Source organism: Myiozetetes cayanensis, unplaced genomic scaffold, assembly GCF_022539395.1.
Source record: "Myiozetetes cayanensis isolate MyiCay16 unplaced genomic scaffold, myiCay2020 scf33, whole genome shotgun sequence".
NCBI classification, from domain to species: Eukaryota; Metazoa; Chordata; class Aves; order Passeriformes; family Tyrannidae; genus Myiozetetes; species Myiozetetes cayanensis.
The window spans coordinates 2,914,607-2,937,329 of record NW_026087555.1 but is presented as its reverse complement, the minus strand read 5'-3'; the positions used below and the strand labels follow the sequence as shown (position 1 = coordinate 2,937,329).

Genomic DNA, 22,723 nt, shown 5'->3' with positions numbered 1-22,723 from the left:
GGACAGTAACCGTGACAGCAAACATTAGGTTGTGCTGAAGAGGAAGGCATGAAGTTGCCCCAGACCTGAACAGCTCAGTGTATGCTGATAGCTGAACAATGCATAATACTCAAGAAAACAAGTGAACAGGATAAAACAAGACAGCTCCAACCCATATGTGCAAAACTTAACTTCTTCCAAGACTCACACTCCCACTCAGGGGTGACATAATACAAAACAGACTGACACTGTATAAAAATATGGCACGATTTATTGCAACATTCCTCTCACTAGTTTAATAACGATTTGAAAGAAAAACATCAATAAAAAATGTTTTATTACTAATGTAACTCTTCAAAATCTTGTAATCCACTCAGGTTTTCTTGTTGGCCGTCCTGCTTGTGCCTGAGATTCAGTCACTGGACACTGCTCATTGCTGGTTCTAAGCAAAATGGATGAAGAAGGCCTTATCTATTTCAGGCTAGGCCATATATCATGAGCAGGTTGCTGTAGAAGGTTGCATAATGGCATATCCCAAGGATTTCCCTCTCCACCATCGGCCTCTGGTGAATTACAGAACCATCCTTGGATACCTCTTTTCTGCCTTCCTCTAGAATGGCAGCTGAGTCTCTTCAGTGTTGGCCCTATTATTATTTCTATTTCAGCAGATATGTCCTCCAATTCCCAGTGCAAAGTATAGAGGGAAGAGCTCCTGCTTCATAATAAGAAATAACATAAATTGTTCTCAATCACTGTGCAAAGTCCTTTCTGATGAAGATTAAGCTTTAGGATTTTTTTTTTTCCCTCTGGTTGCACTTTTCCAGTCTCATGGCTATACAGTTCTCTAAATGAAAGAAACTTATCTTGGAATCTTACGCTGGCATACTCACTTCCAGATCACTTTTGCTTCTCCACTTTGACTTCTTACCACAGATGGCAGGCTCTACCATCTCACTCAGCCATTGAGCTGTGAGGAATCCTTGCCAGTTTTGGCTGCTTAAGCAAAGTCATATGGAAGTATATGCTCGCAAAGTCCAAGAATACTCACAGGAGGAACAGTAACAGATAGGTGAGAGTTAGAAATGTTAATGAGGAATAAGACAGCAAAAAGTGCCTGTGTACCCCATCTTGCTGGGTTTTCCTGATTTAAGACTCACCAATGACACAGCTTAATCTTTCTGCTCCCCAGTTACAAGTGGACAACACTGACCTCACCTTGGCTCTCTGTAGCTGTCAGCAAATTTCACACAGCAATTGTGATTCAAATGCCTTTCTGTCATTACTCCAGATGTGGGCTGTTGAGCCAAACTGCAACACCACATGTTTTCTTAATGCAGTCCAAGTGCCTCTATCCTCCACTGGCTGCTCCATCACATTCTGTTTTTGAGAAGGTGTCGTCATACCCTTACCAGTAAAGACTTCCAGCTGTTTGGGTTTGGGTGGGGGTTTTTTTGACAAGGTCTTTCAAGTCAATCTGTTTGAACTAGCAGGTGTTAGTAGACTGACACTTCCCCTTTAGAAGCTCACCTCATTCGTGTCTTCTTCTGTTGATAAATAGGCAACATAAGAAAAGCACCTGAGAAAACTGAACCAGGTGCTCAGCATTTCATGCCCTGATGGGCAGCAGCCTTTATAAGGACATCTCAGCAAAACTGAGCAGAAGTTTGACAACAGCCAGCTGTGCTACCCTCTTAAAAGCTGGCAGCCAGAAGAAGGGGAAGTTATCCTTGACGTGTCCTCAACCTTTTCAATTTGAATTATCTCTGACAGATCCAAAAGTAGCTCTGGATTCTTCACACCAGTCCTGCTGGTAACATCATGAGACACTGAAATCTATTTTCAACTATTTGTCAGCCCCTCCCTGCAATGCACACTGGATGGTTAATGAGCAGTTGGACAATATATGCATTTATCTCCATTTTTATCTCAAGCTTATGCTTTTTAAGTAGTCACAGAAATGCTATGCAGGCTGCATATCCCACAGATTCCCAAACTAGCAAATATGGGAAACGTTCACTGTGACCAGAAGCTAAATACTCAATTTCATTATCTTTCAATTGGTAACATAAAAAAGTCCCTGATCTACATTTACTGAGTTGGTCAGTTTATTAAAAACAAATTATTTATTTATTACAGCTACCATGAATGAATGGGATAAGCCTAGAAATTTAGGAACAATATATTTTAGAGATCTTTTCTTTGCAACTGAACTGCTTTTCAGTTCTGTCTGGACAAGGTTGTTTTAAGTTAGCAGGCACTGAGCACTCTGAGAACTTCTGTAAAAGGGGCTGCAGAGGCACTGAAAATACTACTCTACCTCTGAAGGGATTCTTCATCACTTCAGTGTGCTCAGTCTCCAACCCATCACAATAATTAGGGAACTTCCAGGTAGGAAATAAACGTATCCTTATCAATTCCTGCCTGCTCCTCACTATGGGCACCTAAGTCTCTAACAATTCCAGCTACCACTTATTATATAAGAGCTTTGAATATTCCCATAGGGACACCTCACCTTGCAGCTCACATACATGTAAACAACTCATGGGCGACAGTTCCCAGCGACAGTGCCGTTAAGTGCATATTTCTTTAACAACACATGCTACAATTGGATCATGTTTTTAATTCCTGAATAATTTAAACTGTATTAATGTGACTGTAATCTTTAACAAATGTTTTGTTAGTACTGTCTTACTTTCAAAAAATTATCCCTAGAATGTATTGAGATGACAGAAATACTAAACTGAAATTTTTCTAAAGAAAGGAAGTTTGACAGAAGACAATCAAAATCACCTCTTCTAACACTGGTCCATGTCTTAAAATCCAGTTGTCAGCCTGGTCTGCACTCAAGCACTGCACTTACCATGCAGTTCCTTTTAAGTTTCAGTTTTTGTTGAAAAAAATAGAATAAGTAATTCTTAAAATGATGTGTGAATACTTGCTCAGAGGAGAACAGTCATTTTGGCCCAAAGGGCTCTAACTCTAAGCAATCAGCTCTGTAGTTGTAATTTTTTAGATATAGGTTACATTACTCATGAAAATATCTTACATTTATAGTATCAGGTCACATTTGCAGGATACAGACACATTTGAGTTCACAAGGCAAGACGAAGCAATGCTATCTACAGAACAGCTTTGCAGATAACAATGGACTGAACTTACCTGGCTGTAGTTCTGATGGTGTTGTCTTTATTGTGGTTGTGCTCTTTGCTCACCTTTTCTGCAGAGGAACATACATGTTTTTCTGTGATTAGCATATAACATATATTCCCCTTATCAGATTTTATTAATCAGAACTATTTTAATGCTTTCAGATAACAGCACAACCCAGAGTAGTTTAGGGTAAATGGTTCAATCATGATTAGAGAATGGGCATGACTTTATTTAAACTAACACCCAACATGTTTTTTTCAGCTTCCTGTATCGGTGTTACTGCTCCATGCAAAGTGTGCAATACAAATGCTCATCAAACAGAGTGCTGGTACCACTGCCTTTGTGTGATAGCTGAGCTTCACCTTCTTTGCCACGAGAATCAGATAGTGCTGAGCCCCAGGAGTACTGCCTGCTGCAGTCACTGGCCTAAATGGTCAGTGACTTGAAGCCTATACTTGAAGTATAGGCCTGGATCAAATCAGTCGTCACAAATTACTTAATTAGCTTTCAAAAATACAGAGGTTGAACTTCAGCTTTTCCAACTTGGTTCAAATGCTGTGAACCTGACCTGACTGGCACAGTGCTTTAAAGCATATGCTGACTATGGGGGATATTTGGCAACACTTCTGTGTTTCAAATGGGAGGGTAGAAGAGCTCTAATTTCCATTACTTTTCAGCTTTAGTGATCTCACACTTTCATAGCACCTTAATGGTTATACAAAAGTCTTGTTTTGTTCTTTAAATTCAACTAACTGACTAGTTCTGCAGCTTTACCTGATAACTGGAAGAGCAGCTCAGATGCCATCTTCACTGATATATCTTGGCTGAATAGATTTCTTTCTGGGAGCACACGGCCTTCTGGTGCCTTCTGTATCCGCTCACTAATGTCTCTCCCTAATAAAGTGCTGTAGCCAACATTTTGGCTGGGTTGGCTGGGTGACACTGAAGCCTGAGAGTCATGAATGTCAACTTCCATTGGTTCTTCCTTTATCTTTACCATCTGGGTTTCCTTGAAACTCTCAGCTGCAAATATGTATTTAAAACAAAACAAAACAACAAACAACCACCACAATTATTTAATTAGGCTACAAATTTTCGGAGCACTCGAAGCAGGAATCGCAATTACAAAGTTATAATTTGTGTACCATATCGCTGCAAACGGTAAGAGAAGCAAGCAGCTGACTGCCTCAGTATTCTTCTGGCATTTATAAATAGAAGCAATCTTTTGAAAATAATTTTTCAAACTAGAGTGCAGAAAACAGTTGCGTATTTGTAAACGTGAGAGTTGTATCACTTTCTATGAATACTGTGTGATCACACACCAGTTAGTGAAGCTTTGTTTCTATTTATTAAATGAAGTTGCAACTACACACCAGCTCTCCTAAGGTGAGCACTGAAGACCTCTTACAAACTCTAAATTATTCTTTATCAGCAGAAGTACCAGCACAGACAGTAAGAAGTATTGGTATGGAGACAGGATGGGAGGAGGAAACTTGATCTGCTGCTTTTTCCACTGTCTTTCTCTTTTACGGAAAATTCCAGACAACTACAGGAAGACCCTATTTGTTATACCTGCACATGCTTTCAAGATGAGAGATGTATTCTGGGGCTCATGTTTTTCTAAAGTCTGATAGATACACTACAAGATCCAGTAACCTTAATGACCAGTTTCCATAAGTCCATATTCTTTGCTCCTTGCTTTCCTCTCCAGTGTCTCAAGTCTAGCAAAGAGAACCATATTCTAGAAGCCAATTTGTAGTTCACTTTCTACACTTGAGATTCCTTGGGTGTTGCTGAGTGCTCTGGTTTGGCTGCAAAGAAAGTGATAATTTTTTCTTCGGAGTAAAAGCTATGAAATCTCAAAATCAAGGCTCCAAGGTAATTTGTCTACCACACCCCAGATACCTATACAGTCCTTTTGATTCAGACTTTCTGTTGTGAAAAGAGACAATGAAAACCCACAGAATTTATTCTCAATTTAGTTTCAGAGAAAGATGACTATTTTTTTCTATGAATCTGAATGATTTTCATTCAGAGCACTCCTAAAAGGACACTTGGTACCATGGTAGAACTGTCCAAGTACAGACAGCCTCTGCTGTCTGGAAGCTGACCAGAAACTCCAGAAACAGGCAGTCTAAGAAAGACAATGTGCTTGGAGAATCAAAAAAAAGTGAAAACCTTCAGGAAAATCTGCTTTATTTCACTCATGATTAGCACAAAATGATCACTTATGTAGCCTTCACAGCTGGAGGCAAGGGAAAGCCTGAATTAATCAGACTTCCTAAGCCAGAAGGAAAAGGCACCCAGGAAAAGAGGCCCCAGTAGAGGGAGAGACAGACACACTGCAGCACACAGAGCCAGGGAAGCAGAGGGCTTGGATGCTGAGTGGATTAGTATCTGAGAGCACAGTCTGGCCCTTGTCCAGACTGGGGGGATGTGATCAGATCTATGACCATGGGCCAGCACGTTAACTGGTGCAGACAGGGGCTGACCACCCTGAGAGCATGAGGTCACTGAGGGAGGGAGGCACTCTGCACAATGAGTTTTCTCAAATGGAAGTTTCCTTGTCATCTGTCAAATTTTACTACTTAGAAGGCTCTGATATTTAAAAGAAAAAAAATGAGTATCGGTTTGTAAGAAAAAGCCTAAACACAAACAGCATTTTCTACTGACTTCAAGTCAGAAGAAAAGGAGGGTGGGGGTGGGTTTCCACTTCACCTGATCAACTAATCTGTTGCTGCTGTTTTTCTTATCCTCTCTAACTCACATATAATTGTGTCAGCTGCACAGAGCTTATTTTAAGTGTGAAAATTTCAAACACCACCAGGCCTTTTGTTTTCTATTACCCAATATTACAATGAATCTCAGAGGTACCAAAACACAGTTTGGTTATCCCCAATCCTCAGACTAGTCAACCAGTTGGTGTAATCCTTTATTCTCTAATGAAAGATGAACACAATCCCTTTACCATGAAGGCATAAGCATTCTATCTAAAATTAAACTGATGCATGTCACCAAGTCCCTCTTCATTACCCTGGTTTCTCCCTCTCCACAAAATCCTGGTGTAGAGAAAAAATGGCATTACTTTCTACAGCTCTTAAAGAAAAAAAAAAAAAAAAAAGGCAGCCAGGAGATAAAAGCCACTTGGGTATGTTCCAGGAACGATTTACTTGAAGTGCTTTCAATCTTTTCTTATGACATTTCTTGACCTTTAAAAGAAACATATAAACATTGATAAAAATCTTTACCATCTACTATCCACAGATATATTTCAGACTTCAGAAATTTTTATAGGTAGAAATAACATAAATGCCTTTTTTTTTTTGTACTGTTAAGCAGATTTTTTATTTTTCATTCTTTTATTTAAAGCTTCCATTAGCCTCTTATTATAAAACCACAGAACACTGCATCTGTGTTCAAAAGTGTAAAAATAGCATGCTGTGCATTGAAAGTGAACACAGAACAGCAAAGGAACGCATCAGGTAACGCTGTCAATCAAAAGCTCAGGTAACTCCACAAACAAATGAGTTCTTCAGATGTCTGACAGACTGAGCTCTGCACCCAGCTGCCAAATTTAGGTGCAGACTCAAGCTGACCTCTGCTGCTCTCTCTGCTTTTAAAATATTCTTTCTATTTCTGTTCCTGCTCCACACAGTTTAATTCCCTGTACTGCAAATGCTTTTGTATCAGACAAACTGATACAACCCCAACTAAGGCAAGAGTCAAGCAATACCGATGACCTTCTCTCCCTCGCCATCAGTGAGCACTCACACGGCCTTCACTAAATCTACATATTTGATCATTTCCTTTGACCTTTATCTTCCCAGCTGTACCCTTCTGATGTTATAGAATGTCTCTGCCAAATGTGAATTCTGTCATACTCTGATTCCCAAAAGCAAACACACAGAGAGAAGATTGAAGGAGGGTTTCTGATAATTTTACAAGAACTAATGGAAGGGAAACACAGTCAGTCTGTCCCATGAGCAGCAATCATAGGCATAAAACCCCACAGTGCTAGGTCCTGTGCTGTCAAAAGACTGTAATTAAGGTTATGCCCATACCCATCTCACCATACAGGCAGTCAAACTGTAACTTCTTGAAGATTATTTTCTGTTCTGTGCTACAGACTGTTCATTTGTGGAGTAAAGTGATACCCCTTATTTCCTTATATAGGTATCTCACATGGTCAAAGTGCAGCTAAAGTTTTTCAAGTCAAAGACAGGTACACCAAAAGGTCTTTTGGTTCAAATAATGAAAATCATGGTATCTTTGACTTTTATAGCAGACCTACTAAATGAGCTAGGTTAACTAATCTGCAATGTATCAGAATACAAAATCATTATATGACAGTATTTTTTTTTCCCTTCATGTCTAATTTCTATAATAGCATAGACTTGTAATTCCTAGCAAAAATCAGTGGGGTATAAAGACTCAAGTAGTTCAGGAGTATGCAGACCATGATCTTCTAAACATGGTCTGCTATTCATTCAAAAGAACCTAGATGAAGCTCAGAACAACAGCACAGCAGTGCTGGGACAATTCATCTGGCAAAATATGAATTAAATCACCCACTATGTCTTTTTCTGCTGTTAACTTTGTGATACAAAAGCACCTTAACAAAACAAGAGAAAGTTATTTTATACATGGATGTGCTTTCATCAAGCCACAGAGATGTAATTTCTTTACAGAGCAGTATAACTTTTAATCAGCTGATCTATAAAAGCCTTAATGAACTTCATCCTATTCACATTGAGTGAGACAATTTTCTACATCAGCTACTAAAAATGGAGTACTGAATAGGCTTGTTCCAGGAGGAAGTAATTTCTTCCACAGGTTTCAGGTTCTCTGGTATTCACAAGTGCAAGGAATCACAAAGTAGGGGTATTTGCTAACAAAAAAAAAAAAAAAAAGCCAAACACAACAGAAACATTGAGCAATACTTGTGCTACCTAAAAACTCAGGGTACAGCATTCATCCCTGAAGGCCTGACAGTGTCACCTCAATCAGGTGCAGCAGTAAGAGCACCTCTGAAATTCAGTTTTAGACAACATCCCTCTGTGGCCTAAGACAGAAGCTGGCAAGTTTTAGAAAGAGCTTATTAAAGCTACTTCTCTCAGAGTTCAGACTACCACATCCAACCCAAAGTGTGCACAAGTCAGCCAAATGCCCTTGTGGCAACCAAGGCCAACCATATTCCAGGCTACTTTAGGAAATCTGTAGCCATCAGGTAGAGGGAGGAGATTCTTGCCCGCTGTTCTGCACTTTTGGGGCTGCATTTAGAGTATTGTGCCCAATTTGGGGGTCCTCAGTACAGGACAGACACTGATATCCTGCAGCATGGTCAGTGGAAGGCCACCAAGATAGTTAAAGGGCTGCTGCAAGACATAAGAGGAGAACAGCTAAGAGAACTGGGTCTGTTCAGCCTTAAGAAAACAACACTAAAGGGGACATTTACTGCTGTCCACAACTCTTTAAAGTATAAAGAGAAGGTATAGAGAAGCTAGAGTCAGACTTCGCTCAGAAGTACACAGTGATAGTATGAATTGACAGATAAGCTGGAAAATGGGGAATTCTGTTTATGTATACAAGAAAAAAAATTACTATCGGTACAGTGAAATACTTGTCCACATTGCTGAAAAAGGTTGGGTTCTCCATTCTTGAACACATCCAAAACTTAGTAAGACTCTTGGCAGCCTGCTCTTGTTGGATCTGCTTTGAGCAAAAGTCTGGATTAGATGAACGCCGGAAGTCCCCTCCAAACTAAATTAATTCATGAACCTTCAGCACCAGGTCAGCTGCAGGTTTATCTTGCTGAACTTTCAAAACCCCCAAGGAAGGGAAACCTACAGCATCCTTGGGTAACACTTCTAATGCAGCACTAGAAATTTTTCTCTAGTCCACTCCAAACTTTCCAAGCTGCAGCTGGCAGCTGTCTCCCCTTTCTTTACCATCTGCACTAGAGAGAAGAGTTTGACTCCACTGCATTTCTAAGTTTCCTTCAAGTAGGTGCAGGCTGTGATCAGATTAGCCTTTAGTTCCCCTTTGCCTGACTGAACAGGCTCAGTTCCCTCAATGCCTCCCTGCACAGGAAAGACATGGACCTGATCAGAAGGCTGGAACATCTCTTCTGGGAAGACAGGCTGAGAGAGCTGGGGTTGATCAGCCTGGAGAAGAGAAGGTTCCAGGGAGACCTTATGGCAACTTTTCAGTACTTATAGTGGCCTTGTTAGAAAGGTGAGGACAGATTGTTTACCAGGGCCTGCTGTGATAGAAAAGGGGTAATGTTTTTAAACTAAAAGAGGGTAGATTCAGACTAGATATAAGGAAGGAATTTTTTACATTATGAGTGATGAAACACAGGAATGGGTTGCCCAGAGAAGTGGTGGATGCCCAATTCCTGGAAACATTCAAGGTCAGGTTGGAAAGGACTCTGAGCAATCTGATCTGACTGAAGATGTCCCTGCCCTCTGCTGGGGGTTGAACTTGATGACCTCTAAAGATCCCTTCCAACCCAGATCATTCTGTGATGGTCTGTGACCACTCACCTGCTCTAGAGGGGACACACTGAACACGCTCTTCTAATGCAGCACAGTCTGCTTTTCCCTTTGAGATTAAAGTCAAAGCAAGGGCACAGATTTCAAAAAAATTCCCCACAAGTCACATAAGTAAATATGGCTTTTGCTGATACGATAACTGTCCAATGACTTTCCACTGCTGCAATCAAATGAATACCTGCTAAATCATTCATGCTTCTCCTCACAATTTTATTTAAAACTTCATCCTGCAACTAAAGTTGCTCACATTTGTTGAAATGCCTATCAGCTTTACAAATCAACCTTATGAATCAACTTAGAAAAGAAAGCCTCTCCCATATGTCTCATAAATTGAACTCATGTACTTGTTTCCACAATGAAGCAGACAGGGGTAACTAGTGGGTCAACTTGTACCATCTTCAAAAGCTTTCAGTACGGAGAATTGGCCATTTTGTTATGCTAATTGTTCTGATTTGCTAGAAATAAACATGCTCTAAAACAGTTTAAATAAAACCTCAGAGGTATAGGGAACAGTTGGCGAGCCCTGAAGGTTCTGCTACAGAGACACAACAAGTAACATCTGACGTTCCCTAGGGCGCTGTGCCTGACGCATTATTTTGCTAGTATTTTTTTTCAAACTGCTGTTTTATATAAGACAATGTCAATGAATCAGTGTAACAGGATCCTTCATTAAAAAAATAATAAAATGTCTTGTATTTGTTAAAGTGGAACCTCTGAACTCCCATGTTACAGAATTTTGCAGCTACAAGCTGTTTCACAGAAATACAAGCCAAGAAAAAAAAAAGAGCAAATTAAAGCAATAGACTAATTAGAGTCAGGATACACATCTGCTGCTCTTTCAATTTAAATGGTAGGATTATGGTGCTTACCTGTAAGATCCTTACTTGCAGAACACATTCAACCCTCCAAAACAGTTCAAGAAGAAACTGATAAAAAGTTTACACGTGCCATGAATTCTTATTTTACAACATGTTCCAATATATCCCAGTCTCAAGTTCAAGAGAACTCTAGTCCAGTATTCTGCAGCAAGATGTACCTTTGCAGGGAGCCTGGCTCCATTGATCCTGTCTTTACATGCTGACTCTCTAAAGGCAAGGGGGGACTGCAAGAGGCCTTTGCAAACCCTGTGCATCTGCAATCACCTGACACTGAACAAAACCAACACGCCCACTTTTCATAGCTTTGTGGCCACTCCCACCTGGCTCAAAATCATCGAGGAATAGTAATAAAGTGAAGCACTGAGGGGGGTGTGTTTAAATTTCTTAGTGACAATTCCTAAAAAAAAAAAAAAAACAAAAAAAATCTAGAACACCTAAAGAAGTGCATTTGAACCACAGATATGATGATTTCTTATTATTCCAAATTATCTAATCTTTTAAATTAACATTGTTTTCATTAAGTGTCAAGGTTACCCTGGCCTGGAAAAAAGGAAGATGAATTACAATAACTTTATATGCTTTAAAGCATAGTACAGCATCTACTGAACTAAAAGTTAGGCTTTCTTATGAGATGCTTGTTTTTATGTGATACTTGTTGTTTTGTGGATTTTTAAAGAGCTCTAGAAGAAAAAAACCCCACTATTTAGACTTCCCACCCTATACTTTTCCTGTGAAAGAGCAGTATTTTTTCACAGTTTTCCTGCTTTTGGGTTTAAACAGCAACGTTGTCATGAACATGGCAAAACCCATCAATAGGTAAGAATCCATTACTAGGTGTTTATGTTTATTACTAGGGATTATGTTATGATACAAATGTCATGGAAAAGCCTATTAAAATGAACATTCTGCAGCCTGATATAAACTTCATGTGGTACAGCACTGGCAGGAGAGTCTCAAAGTCTTGGGAAAAAAAAATCTGGAATGGCACACATTGCAATAATAAATCTAGCTACCTAGAAACTTGTATCTTTGTCCATACTGTGGAGAAAACACAGCTTTGCTCTGACCATCAATTTCAAGTTTCTGTTGGTTAAAAAAAACCACAAACAAACCCACAAAAAAAAGCCCACCAAAACCAATAGAAACCACTTGGTCAAGTAGCAGGATTTAATCCCGTAATGTGACTTGCCATGGTTTGCCATTTCTCTAGTTTCATCATGAAAAAGTCTTATTTTGAATCACACACTTCCATGCTTACTTTTCTGGGCTTCTACAGAAGCACCTGCTGCTGCCGAAAGCTTCCTAATTGGACCAAGGAACAAAAGACTTCCCTGTGTTTTCTCTCCACTGCCCATTATCAAGGCTTTCTAAGCAGGGATGAAAGCACTCTTGACAGCTCTCCTGCAATCCAGGTGCAGAGACTCTTCTGAGATACTGGCAACAGCCATCTCCAAAGGCACCAGCCTAACTCCACATGGGCACTACCCAGAACAGTCCCCAAGTTTATGAAAAAGAAATATGAAGCAAGGTTAGTTTCCTTGTCTCTGATAGTGCTCCCTGGTTAGCAAACTTTTAAAAGTCATACTGTTATTTAGTTCCTCTGGAATTCTGTGCTTTTTTGACAGATATTTCTCAGATAGTCCTTCAGCTCACTGTGACCTAACGCACCATGTGTCATTTTTTGGGATGGGCATGGCATTAAGGTGTTCTGGCCTTCATCTTATATAGAATTGTACTATCATTGTTTTTCCTTTGTCTTACGCTTTTTAAATAGAAGTTCTAATCTATGTGATTTCAGTTAAATATATGATATAATGTCAAAAAAATTAACTACAAGGCATGAAAAAGGAAATCAGCATAAACACTTTTAAGAAGATAATGGCTTAATCAAAAAAATGCAACCCCCCCATAATAACCATTTGTGCTGAAAGACGGACTGTCATATAATTAGATGATAATAAATGGAGTTGATCAAGAATGCTTTTGGAAGCAATCATAGGCAACATTTTACTTTGTGTGCTGAGGTCATGAAGTAAGTATGCACTAATTGCATCTGCTGTTAACTCAAAATTAAGACATATTGTTTGTACTCATGTATTACAAGCAGCACTGTATGACCTGAGGACTGAAGCACAAAAAATCCAAAGGAACTAAATAGTACAAAGGTCATGCACTTGCTAGTGATAACAAGGATATGTGCAATACATTGAAAATTGACTGACCGAAAAAAGAGAGGAGGAAAACAAGCTGAGTTACTACTGAAATGCAAAATGTGTCCTATTAGTGAAATGTATTCATCTGAACTAAAGGTAAATGTGATTCAGGCAACATTTCTAGGAAAGACAGGGACATACTAATGTCAAGTTCAAGGCACCAGGGTAAAATACGATTTATAAAGTGCTAGTACCTGGAATAGATTTTATACACTTCCACCTATGCATTCATTTTTGGACAAGAAGGCAAAACACCGTATGCTTCTGAAAGCTAATACATGCTCCAAACACATTAGCAGCATAACTGTTTCAACAGATAATGAACTTTTAGGCTCAAACACTGGCCCATAAATGCAAATATTTATTTTAAATGTCAGTCTCCTCTGAAACCTACCTTTCAATTTACAAGACTGAGTGTATAAAACTGACCAGGTATCACTGGGTGCACCACTTAACTAAACATTTTGAGAAATAAATTAGCTTTTCCATGAAAAAGAACTGGTAAGAATGCAGAAAACAGATGTATTAGAAATATATTACTTCCTTTTCTTATAACTGCAATGTTTATGCAATGTTTAATATAAGGAATATAAAAACTTGCAGGGATGGCACCCTTCCAAACAGAGATGAGAGCAATTTACCCCACTCCACTATCTCTTCAAATCTGTTTCCTTACCCCTGGCTCTAGTCTCAGTTAAGACTTAGTAACAGACAGTATTCACAGCTCACCTTTGTACACTCATATATATAATTTAGTAGTCATTTTATGTTCTTCTGTAAAATGTAGGTTGAAAGTCTGCACTGAGGCTCAAACTTTGCCTGCTAATCCTCAAATACCATTTCTTTTAAATGGGCATTTGATTTATTTTTAAATACCAGTTTAGCTGTTGGGAAGTTTTGTTCTGACTATCTGGGTGGAAATGGGTTCTGCCTGCTCAAGAGACATTAGCCTTCTTAGCTTGGATAATCCTTTGGAAGAAGTGTGAGTAGGTATCAGTGATTAGGTATCAAGTCTGTGAACTGTGGGTTACAAGACCTGAATCCAATTGGAACACAGTAGAGAAAAAAATGGTATAAAAGGGCGTAGCATGTCCAAGTCCACCGAAGTAATATGTGAGGTAAGGGCCTGATCTTAAACACTGGCTGTGTGTTGCTAGAAGCCTGCACATGTCCCAACAGCCCTTTAGCTTGAAAGAGAGAGAGCCATGTGTGGTAGAACTAAAATAGACAACTGTGTGTGATTTTCTCTTGTTTCCATACATCTACAGTGACAACTAACAAATGTTCTGTTGATGTTCTACTACAGTAAAGTAAGTTTATTCTTCTAACTTTTCCTAGCTTTAGAATACTTTGAGTGGCTGACAAGTCCCTCCATTACAGGGACTGGTGATCTGAAGTCTAATTTACAGTATCCAGTAAAACAAATTAGGATCCAGAGCTACAAAGCCCTTCCACTACATTGGCCAGCTAAGAGCTGGTGACACAGCTTGGGAAAATAGATTTCCCAGTGAAAAATATAAACCAGCATATCCTTTACATGGAGGAGAGAACAAGGTCTATGCCTAAATCCCAAGAGGCTCCCATGGGGCTGAAACAATCAGCAGTACTCTTGCTCAGAGGATAACAGCAGCATGTATGTCAGGAACGCAGAAAGCAAAATACTATTACGTTGGAAATCCCTTGCTGAATTTGTATGTGGTGCAGGTTTTGGTAATTAGTATTACAGAGAAGAAAGTGAAAATAACAAAGGGGAGGTTCAGGTCAAACATCAGGAAGAATTCCTTCACGGATAGGGTTGTCAAGTACTGGAACAGGCAAGGTGGACTCACCATCCCTGGAGGTGTTCAAAAAACACCTAGACATGGCAAATATTGCTGTGGTCCAGCTGACGAGGTGGTGATCAGTCAGTGGCTGGAGTTGATGATCTTGGTTGTCTTTTCCAGCCTAAATATTTCTGTGACCTTTAAGGTCCCTTCTAACCCAAAGCATTCTATGATTCTATGAAGAAGTGGCTTAATTGTTTGAGTTTTAAATCACCAAAAACAGGCTATAGAATTGCTTAAGATAAGTGGGAAGCCAAGAGTGATCTGGGAGCATTCTACCAGATAAAGGTTAAAAAAAACCCAAATCCAAAACACTAAAGAGGCTGTTCATTTTGGATTTTCTTCATATATTTGTCCTACATTAAACTGTATCTTAGCATTTTCCTCCTTTAGTCCCTGCCTTATATGGTAATTCAGTATTTCAGGTAATTCAGTGCAAACTGAAAAACTGTATGTGATAAACTTGGTGTAACCCCACCCACTGGCTGATGCACGAATACCAACTGCAGCAACACTGACTCAGTAAATCCTAGTCATTCTTCACCTTCTAACCTATAGATTCACCAAAAAGACCACTTTTGATTGAGCAAAAACTGTTCAATCTCAGATTGTAAGAGAAATGTCACAGCAGTGTATTTCTTACTACAGCCTTTGAAGTCTGGGAGGTCCCAACAGAAGGGACTGAAGACTTGATCAATATTTTATACATGCAAGATTTCACTCATACAAACAGATATGTAAGGCATAAATATTCTAACATAATAGTCGGTAATGAAGCGATTTGAACACAGCCTGCTATTGCTGAACTCAAGATGCACAACCCAGAATCTTTATGTCTCTGAAGTACCCAAGGAAACATGAAGTTACAGAGCTCTTTCTTTATAAAAACAGTTACCTAAATTTACATGCACCAACCAAAATGGAGTCACAGCTTAGCATTCCTTAGGCTGCAAAGATTTGTTAACATAACACCACACTCAAACCAGTTACCAGCAGTAACAGTGAACTTTACCAATACCTAAATGTTTAGTATTTGGGAGTATTTGTGAAAAGTCTGGAAACTTCTGCTCTGATCAACTTTTGTACTTGGAAAGTATTTTTGGCACCATTAATCCAGAAAGGTTGCAAATCAGTGATTCAAATTCTTCAAATCAAAGTGTGCAGGCACAAACAGGAATGAATTAATTACTTGTTTTATGGGGGAGATCCTGGTCAGTCAGAGTCTTTCAGATATGAATTTGAGTTCAAATTCAATTTTTTGTTTACAGGATCTAATGTTTACAGGATCTAATCACAAAATATAATTTCAGGTAGATTGAGAGGGATCTCAGAAGTTATTAAACTTGTAAGCATTTCCACTGGCACTTCTTGCATGACTTTGGCATAATAAGTTTTGGAGAATTCTGACTTAAAAATTAACATATCCAGTTCAGGTGTGGAAGTACAAAACCCAAACTGACAGGCTGACCTTCACGTCTTGGTCCTAAACATTGGTCTGTTAGAAGCTCAAAGCCTTTTCGTCATTCACTTAACCTGTTCCCAGCAGGAATATTTCAACCCTTTTACTTTCCCTTAAATTTAAACCTCGATTCTGACAGTTAGACATAGCATAATTAGCAGAATATACATTATTTGAATCCCTCCAGCTTTACCATTACCTCTGTGTGTACACATGCACACTGTCTACTTGTCTGGCAGTAGGATGTATCACTAAGGCAATGGAGGCAAGTTAAAGTGGTCTCGTCAAATGCAGAAACCTGTCTCAGTTTATATAATTTTTTTTAACAGCATACCTTGTCATTTTGAGTACAAGATATTTTCAGAAGAAATAAAAGGCTTTAAAAGTCATGTTTTATAAAGCTCTGTTAGTTACAGTTCAGTACAGACACATATTCTTACAATGTTAATGAAGTGACATGTGAATAAATTGGTATTAACATGTCTTGGTACATTTTAAAAATTACAGCATCTGAAAGCTTTAAGGCATCATTTCTTTTGACTTATTCCATAGTCATTAATTTGAAAAACAGAGCAGAGATAATTAGATACTATGGTGACAGACCAACATGCTTTATGTAAGTGCAACTGCGTAGAGAGGCCTTTTCAATTGCTCCGTGACTTGCTACTAAAGCTAAACATACGTCCTTGCAAGGTAACCCTGTTGGCACACATGAAAAAAAACAGTTAAGAAGTTCAATATTATTAAATTAAATATCTACCTGAGAGCTTCATGAGGAGCTCAGATGCTGCCTTGACTGACATGTCCTGCCTCATCACATTTGCCTGTGCTTCCTGTGGCTTGAGTTTCTCTTCAGGGATGTTTGGAGCTGAGGCTTCAGATTCTTGGCTGAACACATAGCTGGACTGAGACACGGTTGAACTTGCAGCTTCCTCATCCTTAGGCTCCTCTTTCACTTTAAAATTAGGAGTCAAAGGCTCTTTTTGATTCGCAGCTGTCAAGAGAAGGAAAGAAGTGAGACTTAAGGCAATGTATAATCCTTGAGCAGCTAGTAACAGGAAGAAACCATAACCTGAGAACTGCTAGGGCAGGCATGTCAAACTGTTCAAAGATGCTTCAATGGGCAAACAAAACTTCTGCACCTTTTGTACAAAGGGGAAGTTTTGGAACACGAAAACTGCATGTACCAAAGCTCATGAAAATATCTGCTTATCTTACTTTTTTGCCCCTTCTCCTCCTAAAAGCACTTTCCTGGTCCCCTGGTTTGTAGGTCTTCTATAGGTTTGGTGGAAATTTAAGATGTCATTTCACCTTATGTGAAGTAAATTTGGCAAAGCCAGTGGGTATGACATATTAAGTTCTTAGAGCATGAAAAAGAGGCAAAAGATAAAGAGTAGAAAGATAGAAAATCTAAGAGGGAAGTAAAAGGGAAAAGACAGCAAATTCTTGGGTCCTAAATGTTGTTATGTTAAAAAAGGGAACAGAGGGATTTTCAGAAGACAGCTCTGCACTGTTTCAAGTTCTATAGCCATAGAAAGAAAGAGAGTAAGTTAAAATAATCCTTTCACATACTCCATGTAAGCAGCTCCACTGAGAAGGGTACGGAGAGCTTGGGGGGCTGTTTAAAATCTACAAGCTGAGCAGTGTGGTTCTTGAAGGGTCTTTCCAATGCCCCTCAACAGCAGTAGATCCTTTGCACTGCATTTGGCCGAACAGATAAAACCAATTCCAGCTCTTAAACAAGACTTCCAAGCCCAAGCAATATGAATTCACAGGCAGACTGCACGACAAGCAGAAGGCTAAAGAAGTTACACTAAATTTCAGCAGCTCTTCTAATAATTTTTAACCATGAAGAGATAACTACTTCCCTGTCTTTTAGTGACTTACTCTCAATCGAAATTTCACTTTGAATTCCCAGTAACACACCAGATGAACATGTTCAGTGCCATAAAATCTGAGGAGTTTACATCTCTCCCACCTCTCAAAACTTCTGTCTCCGCAAACATGAAAGATAGAGCACTGTCCCCATTTTGTAATCTTTTAAGCAAGCTCTCTCATTACTCACCTTACTACCTCCCCTACATATTTTCCTTCTTCCATATGGCAATCTTACCTACCTACCGTCATGTCTCTTGCCTATGATCTCTGTCAAATCTCACTTGGACCATGTAAGAAGGATGTACCCCACCACCCTCCTTCCACAGGCTGGAGCAGGGCATTAGAAGCCCATGTGCATCATTGCCTGATGCAGAGAGCTGTTTGTTTTACAAACCCGTTACATGGACAGGAAAAGCCTGGCACATCACAAGGATGATAACATCCCACTGAAGGGGCAAAGAACTAATACATCAGATCAACCCAGCAAAACCTGGCAACCTTTACTTGCTTAAGTCCTTGGTCTACTTTCTCCTCCACTTCACTACTTCTTACCTACTCTCAGTCTCCTCATTTCTCTGGCTTATTTCTTCAGATACTCTCCTTCTCAGCAGTTCTCCCAAAATGTGACTCCTAAAGAACCTGAACTCCTGCATCCCACTGCGAAGTGCTCAGCATTTCCCAAAGACCTGAACCCTAAAATATGAGGTGCAATCCCCATCTTTATCAGAACTAGACACTTACACTTGTTACTTTGAGCTTTGTTCATTTTAACCGAGTCCATTTTTTGTAGTTTTCCTTGTGTTTGCGGTTTTTTTGGGTTTTGTGGTTTTGTTTTGGTTTTGTTTTTTTTTTTTAAATAAATTTTAAAGCTACTATATTGCCCCATAACACAACACATATTTTCAGTTTATATTGAAGAGTTGTTTGGTTGTCCTCCTTTCTTGTTGGCTGGCAAAGAACAGGATTAAAGCAAAGGGTATAAAGAGCATGCACATAAGCAACATGAACATACGCACTGGTTCTATTCACTGCTTCAGAAATTAAATTACCTTATACGTGCAATTTTTAACATGACCTATAGGCACTTTTACCAGTATTAAGAATTGCATTTCCCCCTTATTAAAAAAAAAAAAGGCGTAGAAGCAGAAATATGACCCATTTAGGCATGCTATAACTCATAAAAATACAGATTAAAGCTCTCAATTAAATCTTAACTTTACCAAGGTACTAACAAAAAAATTCCATCTATCTTCTTTATCCAGGCCTCAGTCTACTATGGGGTTTGACCTGGGGTGATGAATGGTCACCAAAAAAAAGGACCCAAAACTTCTATGCCAAATTACCTTCTGCTTTCTTTCACTTCCTACTGCAGCTGCTACTGATATAAAATACCTCCACCAGGACCTGAGTGCACCTGATAGGGAGCATTCTATCTGAATTTTCAGAGAACATGGAAGAAAAAACAAAATATCTTTCGAATTTAAATTTTGAATGAAAAGTTTGAATGAAAATTTTGAATTTTGAACTGTCCCAGAAAATAAAGGAAGCATGAGTCCAAGTGAGGAGGTAAATACAACCTAGTGAGAACAATCATAAACCTGTGGATCCAGCCTTATCTCTGCCCATGAAGCAGGGCAGAAAATGAAGCAGGTAGAGGAAGTACTATAGACAGTCATCATACTCTTTTACCATTTAAAATACAGAGGTGATATTAAACTCACATACACAAATCAGTGTAAGTTTACAACAATACACTATGGTCCATTATAAGACAGCTTTAGAACAATGTAAAAACATCCATACACAAATACAATCACTGTAACAGAACTCACATCACAGACTTAAACTAGGAACTTTTTTCATAAGTGCTACTATATGCAGTGGGAAATGCTTATTGGATTATTCTACCACAAGAAGGAGGATCAAAAGGGGTGCTTTTGAAAGAAATTAGCATTTATTAAACCCTCTTATCACCATGCCAAAACTCCGCAGCCAATTTGACCCAATCCAAGGGCAGGGGAAAACTGGTGCCTCTATGCTCTTCATCCCATCCCATCCATGAAGAGCATCTTCAAACTCTACTAAGACAAAGCCACATTCTAATAGCTCAGAGAACCAGAAATTCAAGGTAGGTCATAGCAGAGTTTAAATAGTTTAGTGACAGTGACACATCCAGAATGACTTGAACATCAACTTTTCCTCCTTTCCTATGTTCCCCTTTCCCTACCCTACACGTGAGCTCTCCTACTGTGACAGCACGTGTTTCTATAAGCCACTGCTTCCTCACACTTCTGAACCATCACCCAAGGATAACAATGATACAACTATGTTGATAACAAGTCTACCAGCACGGCATCAGACAATCTAAATGAGCTCTTCATGAGATACGTACACTGTCACCTATGGGTGTCACCTATGAGAAATACAAAATATGGTCAGGGTCCCACAACCCAGAGGAAGCTCTGAAGGTGTGCATTTGGCAGCACTACATAAAGGGGAAAAGAATCCTAGACTGTTGTTCTTACCTATGTTCCTGATTCTGCCTATTCTAGCTACTTTCTTTTGGACAGAAGAGGGATTGAATAAATTAGGAAAGTTTTATTTCTTTAATTAACTGGCAGCACATTCCTTGAACTGACCACGTGTTCAAAAAATCAAACATTTTAATTGTAGATAAATCACAAAAATGGAAAAGCTTCATTTTATTTCCCCCAGAAAATAAAAACAAAATCAGACAACTACTGGCTCAGTTTCAACCCAATGGCTACAATTAATAGGGGTTTTGTTCTAAAGTAGGTTCTAAAGCAAGCGAAACCTAATATAGAAAACCATGTAAAGAAAGGGGATGTTGTCCAGTCTATCAGATCCATACATTAAAACTAGAGGGAAAAATAAACACCACACAAAACAAACAAACAAAAACCCACAAATAACCCCCTAAGCAACAAAAGTCCCCACCGCTCTTGCCTCTCTCTCATCTTGGATTCACAGCTATGGACAAAGTTGCTAATACATGGTATATAGCAACTATCATGCATCCATTAGTCAGTCAGATTAGGAAAAACACTACACAGATGTAAGAAAAAAACATTGCAAATAAGAGAAATAAAAGTTTACTATGACCGGTTTTCAAAAAAACCCCATGATTGAGGAATCTTTAAAAAAATTAGAACTAGACAAAAACTAAAAAGATTATGTTGAAGACTAATAACATAATTTGAATGACAAAATTATTACTCCCTAGAAGGAATAGTATCTTCTATCTACGTACAAAAATGGATACACATACATAAACTTGTATTTAATTTACATTCATTCTGAACAGCAATGAGAACAGAATGAAGGATGTGTTGCCTGCAGACTGAATCCAAAAAACCCAGCAACTTAATTTTGAAATACACAGCAAGTTAAAAAAACAAACACACCCAGCGAATGCAACCTACAGGCGGGAGTCTCTCAAGCAGGGTTGATAATGCTCCATTTGTTCCATTCCATATCCAGAAAAAACACAGACCAAAGAATATTTCAGACTGCTGATTTTTATCTTCCTGGCAACTAGAATCATTTGAGCCATTTGGCAAAAGTAGATGATGAAAGTTACACACACTTTCCTCAAACTGCCAAATGCCACAAGAAAAGCTTTGGGCATCTGCCACTAATCTGAAACACTCTGATAGAATCTGCTAACTGCATCAGTCCACTTACAAGGATTTCTAAATGCTCAAAATGCTTATAATTGAAAGAGGAAAAACGGGCTGATTACCGCGAGCCAAGCTCAATACTATAAGTCACAATCAGCATGGAGTTGGTCACTATTCCGTCTGCCTGTGCAAAGAACAAGAGAAAGAAAACAGAATCCACAATAAAAATGCTGCCACACAATAGATGCCCTGAGAAAAAGCATCTATAGAGTCTGGATCAAAAGGAACTAAGAGGAAAATGTGTGTGCAACAGTTTGTTGTTGCACCATCATATTACTTTGCCAGTGATGCCTGACTGCAGCCACAGAGATGAGAGACCAGGAGGGTCATGGCTGAGGGAAAAGGGGAAACTGAGGACACATTCCAAATGTACTGCAAATTGAACTGGTCTCCTTGAGATTTTCCACGGCATGACTTCTACCTGAGGAAGAAAGGGCAGTGTTTTATCCAGGTCTTACTGGAGTTAGAGAATCTGAATGACAAAAAGCCTTCCATTCCAGATGGTAAGTTGTGAGTAGGGGTGGTTAAAAGAAACCAAGGACCTTTGACAGATCAGTTCTGCAGTATCTGGAAGACACAGGTCCCCAACAGTGGGCATCACATCACCCTGAAGGTAGCTCTGGTCAATAAAGGGTATGACTTGGGTCATCTACTGTTTTCTTTTTAGTAATTGAAATATACAGGTGGATATCGGCACTCTGCGTGGAGACTATGGTTCATATTTGATGACATTCAAGAACTGAGAAAGAGGTACAAACACTACAGAAGCAGCCACCAGTGAAAGAATTGCTTTGCAAGAAAAATCTATGGAATTGGAACCTGTTGGAGAATCTCCAGAATAAAATCCAATTGGGCAGATATATTATGCTCAACTCATTAAACATTGAGGCCCACTAAGTGGCCCAAAAGGAGAAATACTGTTCTTCTAGCAGGCCAGTCTAGCTGGGCTCTCATTTCTTTTTAGCACCTTCTGCCCTGTTCCAGAGCACCTCATGTTACCTAACCCTCCTGGAAATCCTAAATCAAACAGAATAGACAATCACAAATACAATGATGCCAAGGACTTGACACTCCTGGGCTTCCAGAGA

General features: G+C 39.2%; 1 protein-coding gene across 6 annotated transcripts in view; it reads right to left on the bottom strand.

Moving 5' to 3' along the window:
- Nucleotides 1-22,723, bottom strand: part of ZNF827 (zinc finger protein 827) — a 105,653-nt gene that overhangs the window by 34,463 nt on the left and 48,467 nt on the right. For all 6 annotated transcript variants that reach the window (XR_007630246.1, XR_007630248.1, XR_007630247.1 and 3 more), the window contains exons 5-7: nucleotides 16,817-17,050; nucleotides 3,904-4,152; nucleotides 3,139-3,196 (exon numbers count right to left, since the gene is read on the bottom strand). Coding sequence is in view for 3 of the 6 variants with exons in the window: in XM_050327329.1 (XP_050183286.1) it covers nucleotides 3,139-3,196; nucleotides 3,904-4,152; nucleotides 16,817-17,050 (541 nt within the window). In the remaining 3 variants the exon portion in view is untranslated. The remainder of the gene's footprint in view (nucleotides 1-3,138; nucleotides 3,197-3,903; nucleotides 4,153-16,816; nucleotides 17,051-22,723) is intronic.